The 23,530-nt window shown below is 40.4% G+C and overlaps 1 protein-coding gene across 2 annotated transcripts in view; it reads left to right on the forward strand.

The window, feature by feature from the left end:
- Positions 1-23,530, forward strand: part of PLCB1 (phospholipase C beta 1) — an 863,926-nt gene that overhangs the window by 264,491 nt on the left and 575,905 nt on the right. For both annotated transcript variants that reach the window (XM_018056908.1, XM_018056909.1), the window contains exon 3: positions 12,517-12,585. In XM_018056908.1, coding sequence (XP_017912397.1) covers positions 12,517-12,585 — 69 coding nt within the window. The remainder of the gene's footprint in view (positions 1-12,516; positions 12,586-23,530) is intronic.

A 23,530-nucleotide genomic window follows, 5' to 3' on the forward strand; every position in this document is an offset into this window, starting at 1 on the left:
GATTTGTATGCACATGATTCAGAATGCTTCTAACATTAATTTCTAAGTTGATTATTTGGAAACGATAGCTGTCTTGGATCATGTCCTCCAAACAGACCCAAATACAAGTGGTAGTGAGCAAGAGATTTATTAAGGTAGGGCTTCCCCAAGACAACAAGAAGAGAGAGGGAAACAGGACCGTGAAAGAGCAGACGCCAACCCAAGGAGAGCCTTGGCCTGGGAATGTGCTCGATCGGAGACAAGGTGGCTGGGCTACAATGCTCCTGTCCCTCCTGAGCTCTCACCCTCTGCTGCATTGCCCCTCAGGCTCTTCCAAGTCTCTATGCAGATGGGCCGAGTGCTCCAGGAGGCCGACAACAGTCAGGGTCAGTGCTTAAGAGAGAATCACACAGGCACTGGGAATGGTGTCCAGTCAGGAAAGGGAACTGGCGAGCATCAGGGTGGGCATCAATCAAGTTTCCTACAGGAAGTTTACTAGAATTTCCTGGTAAGCAGGACATGACCCTGAATTTAGTGAACGTTTTCTGTTATTTGGGGGCTTCCCTGGTGGCTCAGAGGTTAAAGCATCTGCCTGCAATGCGGGAGACCTGGGTTCGATCCCTGGGTTGGGAAGATCCCCTGGAGAAGGAAATGGCAACCCACTCCAGTATTCTTGCCTGGAGAATCCTATGGACGGAGGAGCCTGGAGGGCTACAGTCCACGGGGTCGCAAAGAGTTGGACACGACTGAGCGACTTCACTTTCACTTTCACTTTCTGTTATTTACAGTTCTCAATATGAATACCTGGCTTCTTTATGTGTACTTGCATTAGGTTGATCAACAGGCAAATAGAAAGGAGTTTACCTCTGATGAACTTAGAGCACACAGTCAAGACCTTAGGAATGATGTGTTCACTGACTCAATGACTATTCGTCTTCTAGGGACAATTCATTAAGCATGTTACTCCTCATTGGACATACCCACACCTTATCCCTACACATGAACATTGGAAAGAGCTTTGTTGGCTTCCTTTTGTCTTGCCAGAAAATGAAAAGTGATCTTAAGAAGGAAGTCTTCTTTGAAAAGAAAATGACCTGTTATTGTATACTTGTCAACTTCAAATATCTCATTTTAGAAGCTACATTAACTCCTTGCATGTTCAGGATGTCACATGAGATTAAAAGATCACCAAAACCCTAGGGTTGTTGCTTTTCCCACATCCGATACATGCTGATATGTTGTGTTTTCCTTCTGTTTGTTTTAAATATTGTCTATTTTCACTTTTGATTTTCTCTTTGATTAAATTGTTTTTCAAAAGCGTGTTGTTTAATTTCCATGAATCACAGATTTAAAAAGGCTTTAGAATATCCTTCATGAACCCATAAAAATTTTATTGAATCTTAAAAAAGCAGATGTGTGGTTGCCAGAACACTGGGAGAGTCATAACAAGATAAAAGCAGACTTTTGGACAGAAACATTTGTGTTTCTGTGATAATGTGTTGGAATGAATAGCTGAGGGAGAAAACATGAGACTGTGATTTAATATTGTTAATACAGTGTGATTGCTCGGGAAAGCAAGGACAAATGACGTTTTTGTATACTTCAGAAAATTTAAAAGTCATCATACATGCCATGACTGTGTGATTGAAAAGAAAAGGAAGTATTTCCATTTCCAACCTTGCTACAGGGCTGAATCACAACATCTGGCAATAGGCCACGCATCTTTAGAACCTCTCCTTGACTTTGTCCAGTCTCTAGGGCATGATAAGGAAATCACTGCTTTAATCTGTAATGATGCTGATGCTATGGATAAGCTCAGTAGTCTGAAGACTTTTCTCAAACAGTCTTATTATCAGTTCTCTCATTGCTTTTGGGACTCTGATGTGGTTATTTCATATTACATGGATATAGGCAATTTGTCCAGCATTCTACAGAATGTTTCACAAGTTCCAGCCCTGGTGAAGTAGCCTTCTCTATGGGCAGCTGTTGTCTCCATTTAATACCTAGGACAGAGGTTCTCAAACTTAAGATTACTTCTGAATCACCCCAAAGCTTAATTAAAATACAGATTTCTGGGCCCCACCCCAGAGGTTCAGATTTAGTAGGTCTAGGGTAGGGCCAGAGAATTTGCGTTTTGCACATATTCCAAGGTGATGTTGTTGCTGATCCTACTGGTCCAGGAACCACATTTTAAGAACTACTAGTTTAGGGAAATGAAAGAGTTTAGTTCATGAAAGCAGATAAATGGTATGCTCAAATATTCTAGTATGGTAAGATTAAGAGACTAGAAGCAGCTTGAACTACCAGATAAAAAACTTGGCTGGCTGTTCAGCCATAGGGAAATAGGTGTAGACCAGAGATAACATTTTAGATGACTTAACGGAAAAATCTGACTATCTTTAAATTATCTGGACTTTTCAAGTGGAAACAGCTTGTTTGCCTGATTAATCTATATCATTTTGGTATTTCTTTTTAAGAGATATTTTATGGAGATTGGATATTATGCTCACCTAAATATCCATAAAGATAGTTTTCTACATTTATGAAACTATTTGCCAAATGATAAATGCTGTTTCTAGTTCATCCGATTAGCCTGAAATTAGGACATTGGCTGAAAAAGAGCATAATAGAAAAATTTGACAATGCAATATTTATCACCATAATATAATTTTTAAAAAACCCTGAGTCTTTAGCAAATGCAGTATCATTATTTGTCCATAAAAATGCCATGAATCCCTCCTTGGGGATTCATATCCTGTTAATAGATATGAGTTAGGAAAATAAAACATATTTTCATAAACTTTCATTATACTCCTGAATGTATCTTTAGTATATGTATAGATTTTCCCTGTTGATTATAGTCTTTTTCTCAGTTTTTAAAATAATAAACAAATAAGTTAAAAATAAATCCAGTTACTATCCATTTAAGTCTCTCCAGGTTTTCATCCATCATTTTAAAAAATTGCCAAAATATATTTTCTGATATTATAAGCTCTAGATCTCTTTTCTCCCATAGTCTTACATGCATGGAGTTATACATGTGTCGTTATAAACATGTATGCTGTTAGAATTGAGTTTTATTAATGTTATATTATAATATAGGTTTGGTGCTATGGATATAATTTTATGTTCAGTTGCATTAACTTTCAACTTAAGCAGCTTTTTTATTATTAGATGAATATATAAAAGTTTTTCAGAGAGTTGAAGAAGGAAGTTAGAAGGAGGAAATGCGGCTGTTGCTTAACAAGGGACTGAACTATCCTTCTGGTTATGTACAAAGGAAAAGTTAAGTAGGTATTTGTCAGAATACTTCACGTATTTGACCCAGCTTCACAGCCTCTTTAAAATTCTGTTACATTGGAGATATTTATCATGAGAATCATGATAAAGAATCATTTATCATGAATTGAACTGAACTGAAAGACACATGTTTGTTTTCTACTTGTATTATTCTGTTAATATTCCTGCTATTTTTTTAATACTGAAAAAGATTTCTTTCAGTTCAGTTCAGTTCAGTCGCTCAGTCGTGTCCGACTCTTTGCAACCTCATGAATCGCAGCACGCCAGGCCTCCCTGTCCATCACCATCTCCCCGAGTTCACTCAGACTCACATCCATCGAGTCCATGATGCCATCCAGCCATCCCATCCTCGGTCGTCCCCTTCTCCTCCTGCCCCCAATCCCTCCCAGCATCAGAGTCTTTTCCAGGAGTCAACTCTTCGCATGAGATGGCCAAAGTACTGGAGCTTCAGCTTTAGCATCATTCCTTCCAAAGAAATCCCAGGGTTGATCTCCTTCAGAATGGACTGGTTGGATCTCCTTGCAGTCCAAGGGACTCTCAAGAGTCTTCTCCAACACCACAGTTCAAAAGCATCAATTCTTCGGTGCTCAGCTTTCTTTACAGTCCAACTCTCACATCCATACATGACTACTGGAAAAACCATAGCCTTGACCAGATGGACCTTAGTTGGCAAAGTAATGTCTCTGCTTTTGAATATGCTATCTAGGTTGGTCAAAACTTTTCTTCCAAGGAGTAAGTGTCTTTTAATTTCATGGCTGCAGTCACCATCTGCAGTGATTTTGGAGCCCCAAAAAATTAAGTCTGACACTGTTCCTTCCACTGTTTCCCCATCTACTTCCCATGAAGTGATGGAACCAGATGCCATGATCTTCGTTTTCTGAATGTTGAGCTTTAAGCCAACTTTTTCACTCTCCACTTTCAGTTTCATTAAGAGGCTTTTTAGCCCCTCTTCACTTTCTGCCATAAGGGTGGTGTCATCTGCATATCCCAGGTTATTGATATTTTTTCCAGCAATCTTGATTCCAGCTTGTGTTTCTTCCAGTCCAGCGTTTCTCATGATGTACTCTGCATAGAAATTAAATAAGCAGGGTGACAATATACAGCCTTGACGTACTCCTTTTCCTATTTGGAACCAGTCTGTTGTTTCATGTCCAGTTCTAACTGTTGCTTTCTGACCTGCATACAGATTTCTCAAGAGGCAGGTCAGGTGGTCTGGTATTCCCATCTCTCTCAGAATTTTCCACAGTTTCTTGTGATCCACACAGTCAAAGCCTTTGGCATAGTCAATAAAGCAGAAATAGATGTTTTTCTGGAACTCTCTTGCTTTTTCCATGATCCAGCGGATGTTGGCAATTTGATCTCTGGCTCCTCTGCCTTTTCTAAAACCAGCTTGAACATCAGGGAGTTCATGGTTCACGTATTGCTGAAGCCTGGCTTGGAGAATTTTGCGCATTACTTTACTAGCATGTGTGATGAGTGCAATTGTGTGGTAGTTTGAGCATTCTTTTGCATTGCCTTTCTTTGGAATTGGAATGCAAACTGACCTTTTCCAGTCCTGTGGCCACTGCTGAGTTTTCCAAATTTGCTGGCATATTGAGTGCAGCACTTTCACAGCATCATCTTTCAGGATTTGAAACAGCTCAATTGGAATTCCATCACCTCCACTAGCTTTGTTCATAGTGCTGCTTTCTAAGGGCCACTTGACTTCACATTCCAAGATGTCTCTCTCTAAATTAGTGATCACATCATCATGATTATCTGGGTTGTGAAGATCTTTTTTGTACAGTTCTTCCATGTATTCTTGCCACCTCTTCTTAATATCTTCTGCTTCTGTTAGATCCATACCATTTCTGTCCTTTATCGAGCCCATCTTTGCAGGAAATGTTCCCTTGGTATGTCTAATTTTCTTGAAGAGATCTCTAGTCTTTCCCATTCTGTTGTTTTCCTCTATTTCTTTGCATTGATCGCTGAAGAAGGCTTTCTTATCTCTTCTTGCTATTCTTTGGAACTCTGCATAGAGATGTTTATATCTTTCCTTTCCTCCTTTGCTTTTCGCCTCTCTTCTTTTCACAGCTATTTGTAAGGCCTCCCCAGACAGCCATTTTGCTTTTTTGCATTTAGATCTGGGGGAACATGAATTCTTTTGCTGTCCTGTATTCAGTCTCAGTGATCTTTGGCAGTGAATATATGTTTCTCTGAAACTCAGTTTCCTCATCTATGATCTCCTCCAGTACCAAAAGTCTACAGTTACATTATAGTCATTGCTTCCTGTAGGATGTGTCAAAAATGATGACAGCTTTGCAGTCATTTTTATGCTGGGGAGAGTGCCAACATATGTAAAGTTATTTAGATTTTAATTAAATGCCTAGAATGTGTAAACAATGCTATAGTATATTAGTTATCCACTGCTGCATAGCAAATGACCACAAACTTAGTGGCTTGAAGCAATTCACGTTTTTTAATATTATCTCAAAGTTTCAAGTGGGTCATGGTCTCATCTACTTAGGGTCTCACAGGCTGCAATGAAAGTGCCTACTGGGCTGTGTTTCCATTTGGAGCTAGAGTTCCTTTAGCAAACTCATTCATGTTGTTCCCACAGCTGATGAAGGTCTGTGGTTCTTTGTCACCATAGGACTGAAGCCCTTAGCTCTTAGAGGCCTTCTCTTTCCAGAGACAATCCAGAACCGAGCCAGCACGTGAGCATCTCTGTGGCTTCGAGTCTATCACTGCCGGTCACTTCTGAAGGACTCACCCAAGATGTCTTTGTTTTAGTTAAATTTAAGTTATCTGTTCAGAGATTTCATGACGCCTGTAAGATTCCTTCACATTTGCCACATAAGGTAACATAATTGTGGGAGGGAAGAATAGCCTTTGCTGTATTCTGTTGCCTTGAAGCAAGTTTTAGGTCCTGACCACAGTCAGTGGGAGAGGTTTCCAAAGAGACACAGAAGTCAGGGGCAGGAGTCCTGGTGGTCAGCTTGGAATTCGGCTTGCTACAGGTGGGCAAAAAGTTGAGATTCGTGATGCAGTTATTCATCTGATGAGCAGTAGTCATTTAAGGTCTCCGTTAGTTCTCCTGTCTTCAAAGTAGAGGAACACAGTACTGATGTTTCAGTAGTGCAGTCAAGACTAACGAGATAATGTGTACAAATTATCTTACGATTTTTGGCACATCGTCGGCTCTCTGTTATTAGTTAAAATTATTATTATTGTTGTCGTATTAATTATATTACTTGATTTTGGTTCCTTTTATCTCATTCAATAATTTTTAAGTTTTATTCGATTGGCTGAAAATTATGTCAATACTTATAGCACGATTCATAAGACATGCTAGTTCATGTGTTCTCGATTTCAAATATTAATTTTGCTTTGCATTTAACTGTGACACTGAAAGTAAATCCAACTTCCTCTCCAAGCTGACTCAACATTCAATGAGCAATATCTCAGTTGCTAGATTTCCATTTTTGCTTGTTTTCTGGCTTGGTTTCTGTGCTTTTCTTCTAGGTGCTTTACGTACACGTTGCTGGCTCTTCTCCTGGGGCCCTTTCCCTTTCACCTGGCATGGCAATTATTGCCAGCATAAGAATTTATATAGATGCAGGAGTCCCTGCTAGCCAAGTGGAGATCTCCGTTTGGTATCTCAATAGGTTAAAGAACAGCCCACTGAGAAAGATATTGATAGCATTGGCATCTCTGTTTGACACAGAAGGACTGAAGGAACAGGCATCTGTAGTAACTGACTTAATAGTACACAGATTACAAAAGGTAATTCCAAGAGACAGCTTAAGGGTTCCGCCTTCTAGTTCTATGAAATTGGCACGATATTAAACCAAGAATTGTTAAATAAAGAAATGCAGATGTGTCATCTTTCTCTTTCCTCTGCTGTGGCTGGTATTGGTGACCTGGGCATCTCATTTCCTTGTATGGTTCCTACTGAGGCTCCATTGCAGACTGGGGAGGGAAAGACACCTGAGGCTGGGGAGCAAAGAAAGCAAGAGACCAGGTGAAGGTGGGTGCAGGGGATCTTTTTTTGAGAGGTATACTAAACAGATTTTCACTCCCTCAGGAGTGAAATCAAGTTAAAGAACACAGAGTCTATTTTATCTGCTTGTCTTTAAATTTAAACACTTCATTAAATGATGCTCAAGTTGCTTTATTTAAACATTGGACATTTTAGGGGGTTGGCAGCCAATAAAACATAGTAATGTCTTCTACTTTTGGTAAATCGAGGTTGAACAACTTAATGAGTATAACACATGGGGAAGTACACATACCCAGCCATTAATATCTTCCCTGTGTAATATTTATGACTTTAATTGCTGCTCTGATTGTATATTGTGTGAACTTGAAGCACATTAATGTATTGGATGACTAATAGAATTTGGTGGCAATGCACAGTAATTGGTATTCTGGAAGAGGGCTGAGTTTTAAATTGCATTCTTTCCTGAGTTTGCAGTGCATTTTATGACTCATCTACCTCACAGTGTGTTGGTGGCTGACAAATTGAAGTCTTTTTGCTGAATAGTAAACATCAGAAACAGTTTGGTCTTCTCCTAGCTTTTCTGTTTGAGTTTTCTCATCATTCATTGAAAGTATCAAAAATAAATCATTGATTACTGTTAATTGACTTTTGTCCATTCTGACCTAGAGAGAAGGAACATTTGTCAATACGTCACTGTATGTATTGGGGGTGCTAGGAATGTGGTCTCTAAGCTCTTCAGGGGCCATTGTATGCCTTGGAATAAAAGGGGGTCTATTAATTCATTCTTCATTGACTGTTCCAGGTAGATCACAGGTCTTTGGGCACCCCAACCCTCTTTCCTTGTTGGGTGGGCTTAGAGGTAAGAGAGAAGGACATATTTTGTTCTTTTACTTTGCTAAATGTCTTTATTGTTACAAAGTGTAACACAAAAGTTGTATAGTGTAGCAATTTTCATCAAAAATCAATGATTGCTTAAATTTACAAACAGGGACACTTATTCTGTGGAGTAAAATCTAATGGTAAGGACACATTAGAATAGGAGAGAGTGGCTTTTGTCATTCAATAGTTCATCTTTAATAAATAAAATCTGAGCCTAGGTTAGTCACCACTAGTCACACTTTTGCTTTTAATAAGTGTACATTTTAATTTGCCCATTCCGTACATAAAGAAGTAAGCATTTAAAATTTTTCATGCAACATAATATAGCATATAATGCATAGTTTTATCTCTCATGTTCACCTAAAAAGCCTTATAATAGCAATTCTATGAATGAGTACATCAGCATTTTCCATTATGGTCCATGGAACAGCATCACAGGAGAGCATGTTAGAGATGTGGACTTTTAGGTGTACCTAAGTCCTGCTGAACTAGAAATGCTGATGACTGGTGCTCAACTGGTCTATGTTTTACACGTGTTCTAGGTGACTCCAGTGTAGTCTATGAGAACCATTGATGTAGAAAGTATTATCATACTCATTGTAGAGATGATACAGTTGATGCTCACTGTGGTCTGATGATTGCAGAAATAAATGGCTAGTTCATTTTAGGGCCCTTCCTCAAACCCAGAAAATAAATAAAGAATTAAATAAATAAAATAAATAAATAACTAAAGAAAATAATAAAGAAATAGTGAATTCCATAGACCTGGAAAACAGTCACTCGTAAATGAATTGAGAAAGGGGCCATTTCCTTGCTTTCTCATCGTGAAAGTGGGTTTTAAAACTATTAACGCCAGAATATTAACCTAGAAAGAGTTTTAATGATGCAAGTAACATTTTGCAGTCCCTCCATTGTGTTCCTCATTTTCTTTTTAGTGGAGTGCAAATAGGATGTAGTTAAATCCCAGAGAGGTGGCGGTTGCATGTTAATAGAAGTGGGAGACTGTTTTAATCATGTCTTCCTAGCCCAATGAGTCTGTGGATAGATTTCCACCAGGGCCTTTCGCACACCACATTACCCATGCTCAGAGTGCCCTGTGGTGGTTTTCCTGCATGCACAATTTTACACACGCGAAGTTTCTTAGTTGCTGTGGTATCAAAATGAATGTTAACTACCCCTCTGTGACTTAGGCAATGAATGTTTCCTCTTGCACTGAAAGCAGAAAACAGTGGCCGTTATCTGTAATAGGAAAGTCTGTAGAGTGCTGCCTGCTGAGGCCTGTTTCTCTGTGAACTCAATTTGGGCTTTGTGTGAAAAACAAATAAGTAGAGTTTAAGTCTATTGTTTATTCAACTAGGAAGAATTTCCTTGAATAGAAGATGTTAGTGTGCAATTAGGTGAATGTACCATGTATTTGGGTATGATTTTTATTCTGCATATATATAAAACATGATGCTACCTTTATGGGGAAAGAAAGCTTGATAAACATGTCAGTATTTCATGAATAATTACAAAGAGAACATGCAGGTAACAACTGCTAAGTTTGGAAGGGATTGGTGACTCTCTACGCACTTCTGCTGTGTGTCCAGAGTGACTTGTTTTCTGTTCAGGACTTCTGCCTCTTTGCATTTGCAATTGCGGTTTCCTTTCCCTGGAGCCCTCCCCACAAAATGCAGAATTATAAGGCTGGCAAACTCCTTTTCATCCTTATGTGTTGGCTGAAAAGATGCCTTAGCCCTTTCTGGTTCATGCCTGCAATGCACTTTGAAATGTCTCCTTCAGAGGATAATCATTAGCTATGTGCATGAGTGTCTCTTTATATTTTCAGGTGTCACTCCTCAGTATCTAGTCTGTACCTGACATATTGCAGGATTCAATAAATAATGCTTCTGTGAGTTAATGACGGGCATTTCCAAATGGATAAAGTCCTCAAACCAGCATCTCCTCTATGCACTGTCATTTTTGCCCAAGCTTCCGAGTCCCAGTGAGGAAGCTGGAATCCCTAGAGCTGTCAATGCCTTCTCTCTTTACTTTAGTCAGTTCTACCTCCTATCGTCAGTTTGGCTCAGTTCAGTCCCTCGGTCGTGTGACTCTTTGCGAGCCCATGGACAGCAGTACGCAAAGCTTCCCTGTCCATCACCAACTCTCAGAGCTTGCTCAAACTCAGGTCCATCGAGTCGGTGATGCCACCCAGCCACCTCACCCTCTGTCATCTTTATTCCTAACACCCTGACGTTTATCTGATGTCTGTCTCTCAACACTCCACTCAGTTCTTGCCTAAAAGATTAAGTTTCTTCGAGCTAGGTTCTTTTCCTGTTTCTCCTCTTTCAGTAAATGTTTTGGCTGTTGTTGCCATGAAGATGAAACCTGGGCCAGTTGCCCCACCTCCTATCTCCTGAATCCTCTGTATGCCTTTGCCTGGGTGAAGTCTTAAGTCCCGCATTTGAGAGCTGTTGGTTCCTAACTCTCACCAGGTGACCTTCGATACTGTGGCCGGTACATCCTTGGGGGAAGGATGACTCCCGCTACTCTGTCCTGCAAGATCCTTGCTGGTTTTGCTTCCTGTCACACACCAGGGTATGGGAGGTTCTCCACAGAGTCATGCACAATAATGGGTTAAGGAATTCACTAAAATGGGGGAAAGCAAATTGAGAAGGCCAGTGTGAGTGAAAGCAGAAAAGGCATTGTTTGCTGTGCTCTCTTCCGCTCGTGGAGAGCTGTGAAGGGCCCGGGGTTCTGTTGTACCTGCTGTGGGGTTTGCACCCCAATGTAGAGAGTCCATCATATCTTTGACCCTTATTGTCCTGCAATCATGAAATCAACCTTCAGTTCAGTTCAGTTCAGGAAAATAATCAGACCATTTTGCACCAAACGTTTGGGGTTGGGGGCTGTTTGAAGGAACTGGCTGGGAATCCCATGTGCTGGTCCTCATAAAAGCCAGGGCCTGTGAGAAATTACCACCCCTCCTGTGAGGGTGCAGCACCTCCCGCTGGGAGAGGGGGCGCGGAGGAGCCATCCCAATGGCTCCTTGTCTAGCAAACAGCTTGGATGTCTCTGCTCACTGCGCCAGTCTCATCTGGCTGGTGGCAGAGTTCTCTGTGTAACTCGGTGATGTGCATGTCCCAGACGCCATGGTTCAGTGTCCCTGAGCAGACTTTTAGGGTTTCTATCCTTTTGCCCAAATCCATTTCTGGTCTTCTCGCCCCCTTTTCTTCATATGCTCTGTGCCCACAGTGGAATTCTGCACGCCGCCTGTGCGCGCCCCTTCCTGCGCTGCCACTGTGTCTTCCCATGTGCCTTCCCTCACTCACTCGTTTTTTTTTTTTTAATTAATTTAATTTTTTTAAATTGAAGGATGATTGCTTTACGGAATTTTGCTGTTTGCTGTCAAACCTCAACATGAATCGGCCGTAGGTCTACACAGATCCCCCTCTCATCCCTCTCTTTCTTTGCGTCTCCCCCTCCCACCTGCTTCCCACGCACTGTCCTCCTTCTCTGAGCAACTAAGAGGCATGAAAACCTCAAGGTTCTGCTCAAACCTCTGGTCCTCTCTTCGCTGGATGTTTGCCCATGAGGGACCTCCAGATGAGGGAGACCTTTATCTCCTCACTTCTCTTCTCCAGTCTCAATGATGCCTCCACAGAGTATTTTTTCTGAGCCTCTAGGGGAAAAGTAATCTTTCTTTTTAACCCTCCTCTGTCATAGCAGTTAACTTTAAAGTTGGCATTAACACACTATCCCTTGTCTTATGCATATATTTATTTCTTTACTTTGCAAGTTCATTCAGAGAAGCTGCCATATCTTATGTGTCTTATATCCTGGAGTAACTTGAGTATTATAGACATTCAATAATATATAATGAATAAATGAAAAGATAGGTGCAAGGGGTGTGTGCAAAAGGCTTGAGGTGCAGGTATGGGAGGCATACCCATCTCTTTAGCTTGGCCACGTGGGCCGGGTATGCTGCAAGCTGGGGGTGACACCTCCTCCAAGCCCCACTCTAACCCCTCACCCCACTCACAAATCCTCAAAACACTCAGAGTGACTCTCAGGATTATATTTCAGCAAGGGAACAGGAAGGCCTGACTCATCATGACTTTGGAGTGGGTTATAGGATAGACTGGGGACCCAAAGCATTGTACTTTCAGAATGCATTATGATATATGAAGCTGAGAACTAGCAGGTAGGTATCTTTTCGTTTCCACTCCCATTCCATTGACAGGCAATGCCTGTAAGAGGAGAAAAATATCCCAACCGCAGGGAAATTTTCAGGCAAGTCTCAAGATAATATTATTTTTAAAGTGATGTCAATGCTATGAAACAAAAGAAAAAAGATCTGTGTGGATGCTTAACGATCTCACACTTTTGCCTTCCAGGAGACGGAACTGTTAGATCTCAGCCTTGTCAAAGACGCCAGATGTGGGAAGCATGCCAAGGCGCCCAAGGTAGGAAGTGGAGCATGCTATGCACACCAGATGCTGCCTTGATTATTTAGCTGTGTCATGGTATCAATTAATTGCCCCAGTTAAAAGTTTTTTCTGTTGTAGATGTTGTAAAATGCAATAAAACAGCCAATCCTTCCAGAAGCCAGTACGTCCAAACAGTACCATTTTTGATAAAAAATGGAAACAATGAGCAAATATAGAATCAGTGGACATAGGACTTGCTTTATGCCCTTGGATTTTTTTTTAATAATAATGCAAAAGTTATTGGATAATTCTAAACACTCAAAATGTGCTTTGAAGTATTTGAAAAATTCCCTGAGCCTTGTAAGCATACGTGAACCTACCTTTTAGACAGATAAACAGGATCTTTTAGCTCAAATGTTTTGCAGTTGGAGTCATTTCATCCCTGAAGCCAGAGTGTCAAATCTTTTTGCAAATGTTCCCAATGAACACCCACAAACATTGGGATCAGTTATACGGAATGTCAACTTACTTGCCTTTGAAAAACTTACTGAAGAAACATCTATAGCAGTGTTTGCAATTTATTTAGTTTTGGAAGATTGTTTTAAAATGTTGAATATAGGACTTCCCTGGTGGTCCAGTGGTTGAGATGCCATGCTTCTACTGAGGAGGGTGCAGGCTTGATCCCCAGTCAGGGAACTAAGATTCCACATGTCATGTGGTATGGCCCAAAAAGTGTTGAATAAAACATTACATATATTTTAAAAATTTAGATTGTCTAGTAAGGTATAGTAGCAGGATGTATTGACTTGTTATCAAACTGGGAAACTATGCTTTAGTGTATTTAAATTTTAATACTTTAAGGACTTCTTCTGTAGCACAGAGAGAATGTTGGCAAATAGGGAAGTACAGGTGCCATTCAGGGACTCGCCTCCTTCCATAATTGATATAAAACCAGCGATTTTCTATTTGAATATCTACCTGCAACTTTTGCTTTATTCCTTAAAAGTCAAAACATATACTTTGACATCAAAAATTATCTGTTGCTGTGGAGATGCGGCGTGAAAGTCACCTAGAGTGTCTTCAGATACCTAGCAATGTGGTAGTTGCTGGCAAATTGTGTCATAGAGCAAACAGCCAAATACAATACAAATTTTATTGCTGAAGATGTTAAAATACCTACAGAAAAATGTGGTAAATGAAAAGAAAGAAAAATCAAAATTATTTTCAGAAAGATTTCTGTGCTTCACCTGAAAATGGTCCATTATTTGCATCAATCACTTAGAAATATGCTTGCAATGCAGAAGACCTGGGTTCGATACCTGGGTTGGGAAGATCCTCTGGAGAAGGGAAAGGTTACCACCCACTGCAGTATTCTGGCCTGGAGAATTCCTTGTACTGTATAATCCACGGGGTCACAAAGAGTCGGACACGACTGAGCATCTTTCACTCACTCGCTCACTTGAAAATACAATGGTGTTTCACTGACTTAGAAATACGATGGTGTTTCAATAGTTTGGTCTTTCATTTTTGTATCAAGCTTATTGTCTTTAATGTTTTGTTGCTGATTCAGAATTGTTCAGTTTTCAGGGTAGACATTTTATTCTTCTCCCAAGATTTTAGACAGGTTTCACATAAGCCTATTAGTTCCAAGAACTATATTGATAACAATTACAAATGTTGTCTTTTAATGCAAATTCATTGGCCTAATTTGAAGTTTCCTAGTCATTATTGGCTAAAGTCAGTTGCCTGCCCTCCATTGGACCCTTTTTGTTTCCAGGCTTTGGGTGTTCAAGTCAGTTCCTCTGGCACACGGAGACCTTCTTTTAGGTTTGATTCTTTTTCTACAGCCCACAGCCTACTTAAGTTAAATATTTCATATATGGCACAGTTTGATAAATGTCTACTGAATGTTGAGAAATGAACAGCACTAGGGTATGTACTCTGCTTGGTTGATAAACCACTATTTGATCCTAAAATGCTACCCTTCAGGACAGATTTCAACCTCAGAATACTCTGGCTTTTAAAGTTTGTTCAACCTGGTTTGTGTTCTCTATTTTATTATCCACATTATTGATTTTTTTTTTTTTTTTTACTTTACATTCCTTGCTGGAGTTCAAGCATCTCAATATACTTTAACATTTTCAAAGCCAGTTTCTTTGCATATTGTTGTGGTTGTTCAGTCACTCAGTTGTGTCCGACTCTGCAACCACATGGACTGCACCATGCCAGGCTTCCCTATCCTTCACCATCTCCGGAAGCTTGCTCAAATTCATGTCCATTGAGACAATGATGCCATCCAACCATGTCATCCTCTGTCATTCCCTTCTCCTCCTGCCTTAAATCCTTCCCACTATGAGAGCCTTTTCTATGAGAGTTGGCTCTTTGCCTCAGATGCCCAAGTACTGGAGCTTTAGCCTCAGTCCTTCCAATGAATGTTCAGGACTGATTTCCTTTAGGATTGACTGGTTGGATCTCCTTGCAGTCCAAGGGACTCTCAAGAGTCTTATCCAGCACCACAGTTCAAAAGCATCAGTTCTTAGGCACTCAGCCTTCTTTATGGTCCAACTCTCACATCCATATATGATATTGGAAAAACCATAGCTTTGACTATACAGACTTTTGTTGGCAAAGTAATATCTCTGCTTTTTAATATACTGTCTAGATTGGTCATAGCTTTTCTTCCAAGGAGCAAGTGTCTTTTAATTTCATGGCTAAAGTCACCATCTGCAGTGATTTTGGAGCCCAAGAAAATAAAGTCTGTCACTATTTCCATTGTTTCTCCATCTATTTACCAGGAAATGATGGGACTCGATACCATAATCTTCATTTTTTGAATGTTGAATTTGAGGCAAATTTTCACTCTCCTCTTTCTTCTTCATCAAGAGGCTCTTTAGTTCTTCCTCACTTTCTGCTGTAAGGGTGGTGTCACCTGTATATCTGAGGTTATTGATATTTCTCCCAGCAATCTTGATTAAAGCTTGTGCTTCATCCAACCTGACATTTCACATGATGTATTCTGCATATAACTTAAATAAGCAGGGTGACAACATACAGCCTTGACATACTCCTTTCCCAATTTTGAAACAGTCCATTGTTGCATATCTGGTTCTAACACTTGCTTCTTGACCGACATACAGGTTTCTCAGGATGCAGATAAGGTGGTCTGGTATTCCAAATTCTCTTGAAGAATTTTCCACAGTTTGTTGTGATCCACACAGTCAAAGGCTTTAGCATAGTCAATGAAGCAGAAGTAGATGTTTTTCTGAAATTCTGTTGCTTTTTTGATGATACAATGGATGTTGGCAATTTGATCTCTGGTTCCTCCGTCTTTTCTAAATCCAGTTTGAACATCTGGAATTTCATGGATCACTTACTGTTGTTGAAAGCCTGGCTTGGAGAATTTTGAGCATTATTTTGGTAGTGTGTGAGATGAATGCAATTGTGCAGTAGTTTGAGCATTCTTTGGCATTGCCTTTCTTTGGGACTGGAATGAAAACTAACATTTTCAAGTCCTGTGGCCATTGCTGAGTTTTCCAAATTTGCTGGCGTGTTGAGTGCAGCAACATATCAGCATCATCTTTTAGGATTTTAAGTAGCTCAGCTAGAATTCCATCACCGCCACTAGCTTTGTTTGTAGTGATGCTTCCTAAGGCCCACTTGACTTCACCTTCCAGGATATTGGGCTTTAAGTGAGTGATCACACCATCGTGGTTATCTGGGTCATCAAGATCTTTTAATAATTCTCCTATGTGTTCTTGCCACCACTTTTTAATAGCTTCTGCTTCTGTTAGATCCATACCATTTCTGTCCTTTATTGTGCCCATCTTTGCATGAAATGTTCCCTTGATATCTCTAATGTTTTTGAAGAGATCTCTAGTCTTTCCCATTCTTTGTTTCCCTCTATTTCTGTGCACTGATCACTGAGGAAGGCTTTCTTACCTCTTGCTATTATTTGGAACTCTGCATTCAAATGGGTATATCTTTCCTTTTTTCCTTTGCCTTTCACTTCTCATCTTTTCTCAGCTCTTTGTAAGGCCTCCTCAGACAACCATTTTGTCTTTTTGCATTTCTTTCTCTTGGGGATGGTTTTGATCACCACCTCCTGTACAATGTTACAAATCTCCGTCCATAGTTCTTCAGGCACTCTGTCTATCAGATCTAATCCCTTGAATCTATTTCTCACTTCCACTTTATAATTGTAAGGGTTTTGATTTAAGTCATGCCTAATGGTCTAGTAGTTTTCCCTACTTTCTTCAACTTAAGTCTGAATTTTACAATAAGGAGTTCATGATTTGAGCCAGTCAGCTCCCAGTCTTGTTTCTGCTGACTGTATAGAGCTTTCCCATCTTTGGCTGCAAATAACATAATTAATGTAATTTCAGTATTGATCTTCTCATGATGTTCATGTTAGGGTCACCTCTTGTGTTGTTGGAAGAGGGTGTTTGCTATGACCAATGCATTCTCTTGGCAAAACTTTCTTAGCCTTCCCCTGCTTCATTCTGTACTCCAAAGCCAAACTTGCTTGTTACTCCAGGTATCTTTTGACTTCGTACTTTTGCATTCCAGTCCCCTGTGATGAAAAGGACATTTTCATAGAACCATTCAACTTCAGCTTCTTCAGCATTGGTGGTTGGGGCATAGACTTGGATTACTCTGATATTGAATGGTTTTCCTTGGAAACGAACTGATATCATTCTGTCATTTTTGAGATTGTACCCAAGTACTGCATTTCAGACTCTTTGTTGACTATGAAGGCTACTCCATTTCTTCTAAAGGATTCTTGCCCACAGTAGTAGATATAATGGTCACCTGAATTAAATTACCCATTCCAGTCCATTTTAGTTCGCTGATTCCTGAAATGTCAGTGTTCACTCTTGTCCTCTCTTGTTTGACCGCTTCCAATTTCCCTTAATTCATGGACCTAACATTCCAGGTTCCTATGCAATATTGCTCTTTACAGCCTCAGACTTTCCCTTCACCACCAGCACATCCACAACTGGGCACTGTTTCTTAGATACTAGATAATAATAATAAAAATGAATACTTCATATACATTGTTGTAAGGGTTAAATCAAATAATTCATTAACAAACCACTAGCAGCAGAGAAGTTCTCAAATTTAAGTGCTTATAGAATTAAAGGGTCAGCCCTGGGGAGTTTTAAAAAATGCTGACCCTTGTTTTCTACTCCGAGAGATGCTACAAGAATATAGTTAATATGTGTAGTGTGGACACTGGGTTTTGAAAAGTAAATTTGTCACAAAATTTGAACACCACTGCCTGAAGTTATCATTACTATATAATCAGTACTCATTAAATAGTAACCACTATCATCACTATTATCATCATTATTTTTTTATTTATCATTATTTAAATTTCAAATTTCCAGAAATCAGTTTCATTTCAATCAAACCAGAAAAGCTTATGTTGTAAAAACAGTTTGGAACAGACACTTGGCTGAAAGGGACTTGGTGGATGGACAGGCAAGAAAGAAGTAGGTTATTAATACCAGATTTAAGATCTTTAAATTGCAAAAGAAAATCTTTTCTTGAACTGAATAAATGAAAAGTTAATTTATTAAAAATGATTGGAATGTGTTGAACAATTCAATGAAATTTCTGAGTTTGCATCGAGTCTCATTCAGCTGCTCAAGAACTGTTACCAAATAATAGATGTCTTTTTCTTTCACCGGACTGGCTTCTAAGGTGCTGGAAGGAATTCCTTTTTTATCCTCAGGGTCCTCGTGGTGGCCATCTCTACACACCACCCCTGGCAGCACACAGCTTCCCACACTGCAGCAATTCTGTGTAGCAGGCAGCAAAAGAGAGGTTAGCTTCCTACAGAGTACTCCAGAAAGACTGAAGCGTAACCGCCTCATAGAAGGAGGTGTCTGGTCCGGAGGAAGAAACCTCAGTAGGAGGGGACCATTGTGTTGGTGAGACTAGATGCAGTGGGATGATGATTAGTGAGAAAAGTTGGGAAGCTTAGGACAAGAAGGTGGTGCAACATGGAGACAGACTGAGTGGAAGACTTCCTGTGGACACAATGATCAGAGGAAGGCAGAACAGTGGAGCAGATAGTGTTTATCAAATACGCAAGAACCCCGCAAGTATTTATCCATATATTCCTATTATTTTTGTTTTTCACAACAAAACAATTATAGAAAAATTCACAATCTAGTTGAAGATGAACTGTTTCCTATGCCTGCTGTGATATGAAATAACATTTATAGGACATGAAAAAGCGTCTATGTGTTAATGAATTTTAAATGTCTACTCCTGACACAATGCATTCAATTCCAGATCTGCTTTGCTGTATACAGCTTTTGTTCAGGTTAGCAGGTCTGCAATTTCTCACTGGAGAGAAATTAGGAAATGTTTATTCAAATAGAAAAGCTAAACTAAAAGTACCTAATTTTTTGAGATATAAAATGTGTTTATGCTTCCCTTTTTGTCCTCTCCCTCCCCCCCCTTTTGCCTCCTCTTCTGCCCCCTGCACCCTCAGGTTTATGAAGCGTGTGTAAGAGAAAGAGTCTATGTTACATGCGTCTTATCTATGCTGTATACACACACTGGATCTTCATTTCAAAAGGAGCTTTGATTTTTAAAGGAGAGCGTATCACTATGGTTTCTGATCTATTAGTGGTATAGCATTAATTAAATAAAATAGGCTTGACTAGAATGATAAAGATCAGTCTTGTGCAGAGCAAATTTTGTGATACTTTTTTGTGTGTGTGAGTGTATGCTCTGGAACAGAACAGAAAGTATATTTTTTGTATGGGCTACCCCAAATCCTGATTGCATGCATGCTCAGTAGTGTTTGACTTTTGCGACCCATGGATTATAGCCCACCAGGCTCCTCTGTCCCTGGGATTTCCCAGGCAAGAATACTGAAGTGGGGTGCCATTTCCTTCTCCAGGGATCTTCACAACCCAGAGATTGAACCTGCATCTCCTAGGGTATTCTTTACTTGTCCCAGAAAGGTTTCAGAAATGCTGCTTAAAAAGGTAATTCCTTTACCTCTTAGGAAGTATCTTTCCTTAGGAGTGTTGAAAAGTAGATGGGCCTAGGGAAGTGGAGTTGTGGTCTCGATGCCTGCCCTGCCATTAACGAGCTCAGGTTGTTCCATGCCTCTGCTTTCTCATCGAAGAAATCAGTGTCAGGGGAGCACATGATTTTATGCATGTAAGTTTTGTTCACTGCTTATTCCAACATTTAAGGGCAGTTAATCAAGCCAAGGCACTCCATCTTACAGATTATAAAACTGAGGTAAAACTTCCTACCCTGGTCATAGCAAATCATGAACTTAAAAAGAAGAAAGACATGTCAAATTTTGTGCGTGTCTTCTTGGAAGCAGTTCTAAGATTGCCCTGGACTCCAGAAGGAGCAACACCACAGTTACATGCTGCCGGCTTTATTCAGGTCTCGTGATACCTATGCAGCAGTATCACTGACAAGGATTTCTGTGGCTGTACTTTCAAACTGTTTTATGCAAAGTAACCTGCTTCTCTTGCTCAACGGATAATTACCCAGGAGATGCAAGAGATGTGGGTTTGATCCCTGGTTGGGAAAGATCCCCTGGAGAAGAAAATGGCAACCAACTCATTTTCTTGCCTGAACATTCCATGGACAGAGGAGCCTGGCGGACTGCAGTCCATGGGTTTGCAAAGAGTCGGAGACGACTGAGCACCGCAGAACCTTGTATATATCCAGGTTGCAGTTAAATTCTAAGTGGTACGGGGGTGCTGGCACTGCAGCGCAGTAGCCCCGTTCAGTGGTACCGTGGCACAGCCCAGGCGCACAGCAGCACAGAACAGGGCGCAGTGGTATATGACATAGTCAGCAGTGAAGCGGCACAGCACCGCACCGTGGCGCCGCGGCACAGCAGAGTGCAGCAGTATAGGCACCCCACGCTTTTCCAAGGTTCGCTTTACACTTCATTAGACCTACATTAGCACCTGCTTTGGCTCAATGAAAGACATCTGAAGAGGATTTTCACTTTTACAAAAAAGAATAAAAGCAAAAAGTGGGAAAATACCGCTCAGCACTTGTTTGCAGCAGAGGAGCCTTTACAGAGGCAGTATACTGTGAACTTTGAGGGGCACCACCGAGCTCCTTCCCTGGGAACCGTCCTCAGCAACTCAGCAGGCTTTGCACTGCCTCTGTGAGCACCAGTGCTTTATCTCGATTTATTTTGTGCCTGGCTTAGCAAGATGTGTCTGAAGACAACTGCTTCTCCACTTTATGCCATTTCAGCTTATGAAAACTTTCACAGGAATGGTCTACTTTTGGATAATGCAGGAAACCTGTGCATATATCGCCACAGTCACATAAGGTAGGTTCGAGTAAAACTAAATACAGAAAGCTGGTCGGGTGTTGTTTTTCTAATCCTTATAGCAGAATGATGCCTTTTCAATTTCACTGTTGCTTTGACACATGACCATTGACTTTCTGCTTCTGCCAGGCACTGTTCTGGGCACTAGGGGAAAAAACAACTCTGTTCTCAAATAACATTCTTTTTAGGAGCAAGAAACATGTGGTGGTGGTAAACTGGCTTTCCAGGAAAAAAGCAAAAGAAAGAAAGACAGGGAGGGAGATAGAGAGAGAAGGAGGGAGGGACGGAGGGGAAGGAAGGAAAGAAGGGAGGAAGGGAGGAGGAAATCCCTGATCTGCTGTGTTTCTTCATTTCCTTTGGGTGAATATTCCAAACCTGGGTAGTTTCAGACCAGATCCTGCTATCACCTAGAGCTCGAAAGCAATGTGCACGCAGCCTAGAGCCCTGTGAGCAGGCTCCCTCCAGCACCCCTCGGGGTCCGGAAACGGATGGCAGATACGTCCCACTGAAGTGAATCAAGCAAGGATAAGGGACCACAGATCATGAGTGGCAGAGAGGGTTGCTGGTTTTTTGAGCCCTGGCAGAGTAGGCTCTCTTGCTGAGATCAGATGAGCAGAGACATGAATTAAGGGAAGGGGAAGGATTCCATGCAGAGGGTGCAATAAGAGCAAAGACCCTGAAGTAGGAACAAGCTTGGCATGTTTGAGGAACCAACTCTGTGCCCAGTATGGCTACAGCAAAGTACAGCAAAGAAAAGCAGAAGTCAGATAGGTGGCTATAGGTGGCTGGGGGCCACATATTTTGGGCTTCATAGGCCATGCTAATGATTTTGGCTTTTCCTCTGAGAGACATGAGCAAGGATCTGAATGTTCTGAGCAGAGGAGTGACAAAGATCTGACCTAGCTTTTAAAAAGCATCACTGGCCACAGCCTTGAAAACAGACCACAGAGGACAAAGGAAGAAGGGTACCAACCAAATGGCTGTTGCCAGTGCCCAGGCAGTGTTGATGACGATTTTTGACTAAGAGGTGTAGACAAACGCCGGAATCTAATGTGTTTTAAAGACAAAAGGTTTTGCCAGTGCCTTCGGTGTGAGGGATGGGGTAAAGAAGGGATTCAAGAACAACTTTTAGTGTTTTGACTTCAGAAAGTGAGGGAATTGGGTTTTCATGCAGATGGGAAGGAAGAAGCTCATTTAAACAGAAAAATTTAGTTTGGTTTTTGGATTTTTAAAGCTTGAGATGCTTATCAGACTTCCACCTGGTATCGTATTTGAATATATAAGGAAATGTTGGCCATGGAGTTAATAACTTTGATTCTTCAAAACTCAAAGTCAAGGGAGGCCTTTAAGGAATATAGGTATCAAAGAAACTTCTGATATCTAAACCATGCTCTCTCCAGCATTTAGGCTTCAAGGGGATGAGGAGGAGCAGTGAAAGAGACTGAAACTGGTATATTCCCCAAGGAATGGAATGCAGGAACTGTAAAGGTACTTATATGCCAGTGTCCATGGTGACGTTACTTACAAAAGGTGGGAAAACCCAAATGTCCATCAGAAGATGAATGGATATACAAAATGCCCTACATACACACAAGGAAATAGTATTCAGCCCTAAAAAGGAATAGAATTTTAACTGCTACAGTAAGGATAACCCTAGGAAAAGATATGCTAAGTCCAATAAGCCAGACACAAAATGACAAACATCATGTGATCCCTCTTAGAAGAGGTACTTAGACTAGTCGGATTCATAGAGTCCAGAAGTAGCATTGGCAGTTTCCAGGGGCTGGATTGAGGGAGCAAGGGGAGTTCCTGTTTAATGAGGTCAGAGTTTCAGTTTGAGAAGATGAAAGATTCTGCAGATGAATGGTGGTGATAGTGTATACCAATGTAAATTTGTTTAATGTCACTAAACTGCAACACTTGACAATCACTAAAATAATAAATTTTATGGTATGTGTATTTTGCTACAATAATAAAAATAGAGACTGAGAAGGAAGCAGAATGAGAAAAAGGTATACCTTGGAAGCCTAAGAGCGTTTAAAAGGAGGAAGGAGTCATCATTTTAATAAAGTGGTAGTTTCCTGCTACTCGTTTTCTTTTTAGTTTTGCTTACTTGTAACTTTATTGAAGATAAAACTTTATATGCACTTTTAATATTTTCCCTGTATGATTAGCATTCCTTGCCAATATTCAGAATAGGCTATTTATTTAAGGGTTGTCAAATCTTAAATAGCTCATCATAGAATCTGGATGCCAATATATAAAATCTCATAATGAGCTGTTATTTGGATGTTATACAACAGTGGTTTTAATTAATCATCCTTGAGGCCCGGAATTGTGCTTTCTTTACTGTCTCCCTTTGCTGATTATATGCTATTTCCCTGATTTGTGAAGATTCCACCATTATTTGAAACCACAGTCATGATGTGATGCAGATATTTGAGGTTTACTAAAGAATAAGAAAACCCTTTATACAACAAGATAAAGGTTTCTCTCTTTCCACTCAATTGCTGAGGAGATTTACCTTTGGCCCATAATCTTGGTTCCAACTGTTTCGTAATTTACCCGACATGGTGCCACAGCTGATTTGGGGTAAAAGGGGTACAAGATTTTCTTCTGCCATTTTATTTACATAAATGTTTATTTACA

Source organism: Capra hircus, chromosome 13 (assembly GCF_001704415.2).
Source record: "Capra hircus breed San Clemente chromosome 13, ASM170441v1, whole genome shotgun sequence".
NCBI classification, from domain to species: domain Eukaryota; kingdom Metazoa; phylum Chordata; class Mammalia; order Artiodactyla; family Bovidae; genus Capra; species Capra hircus.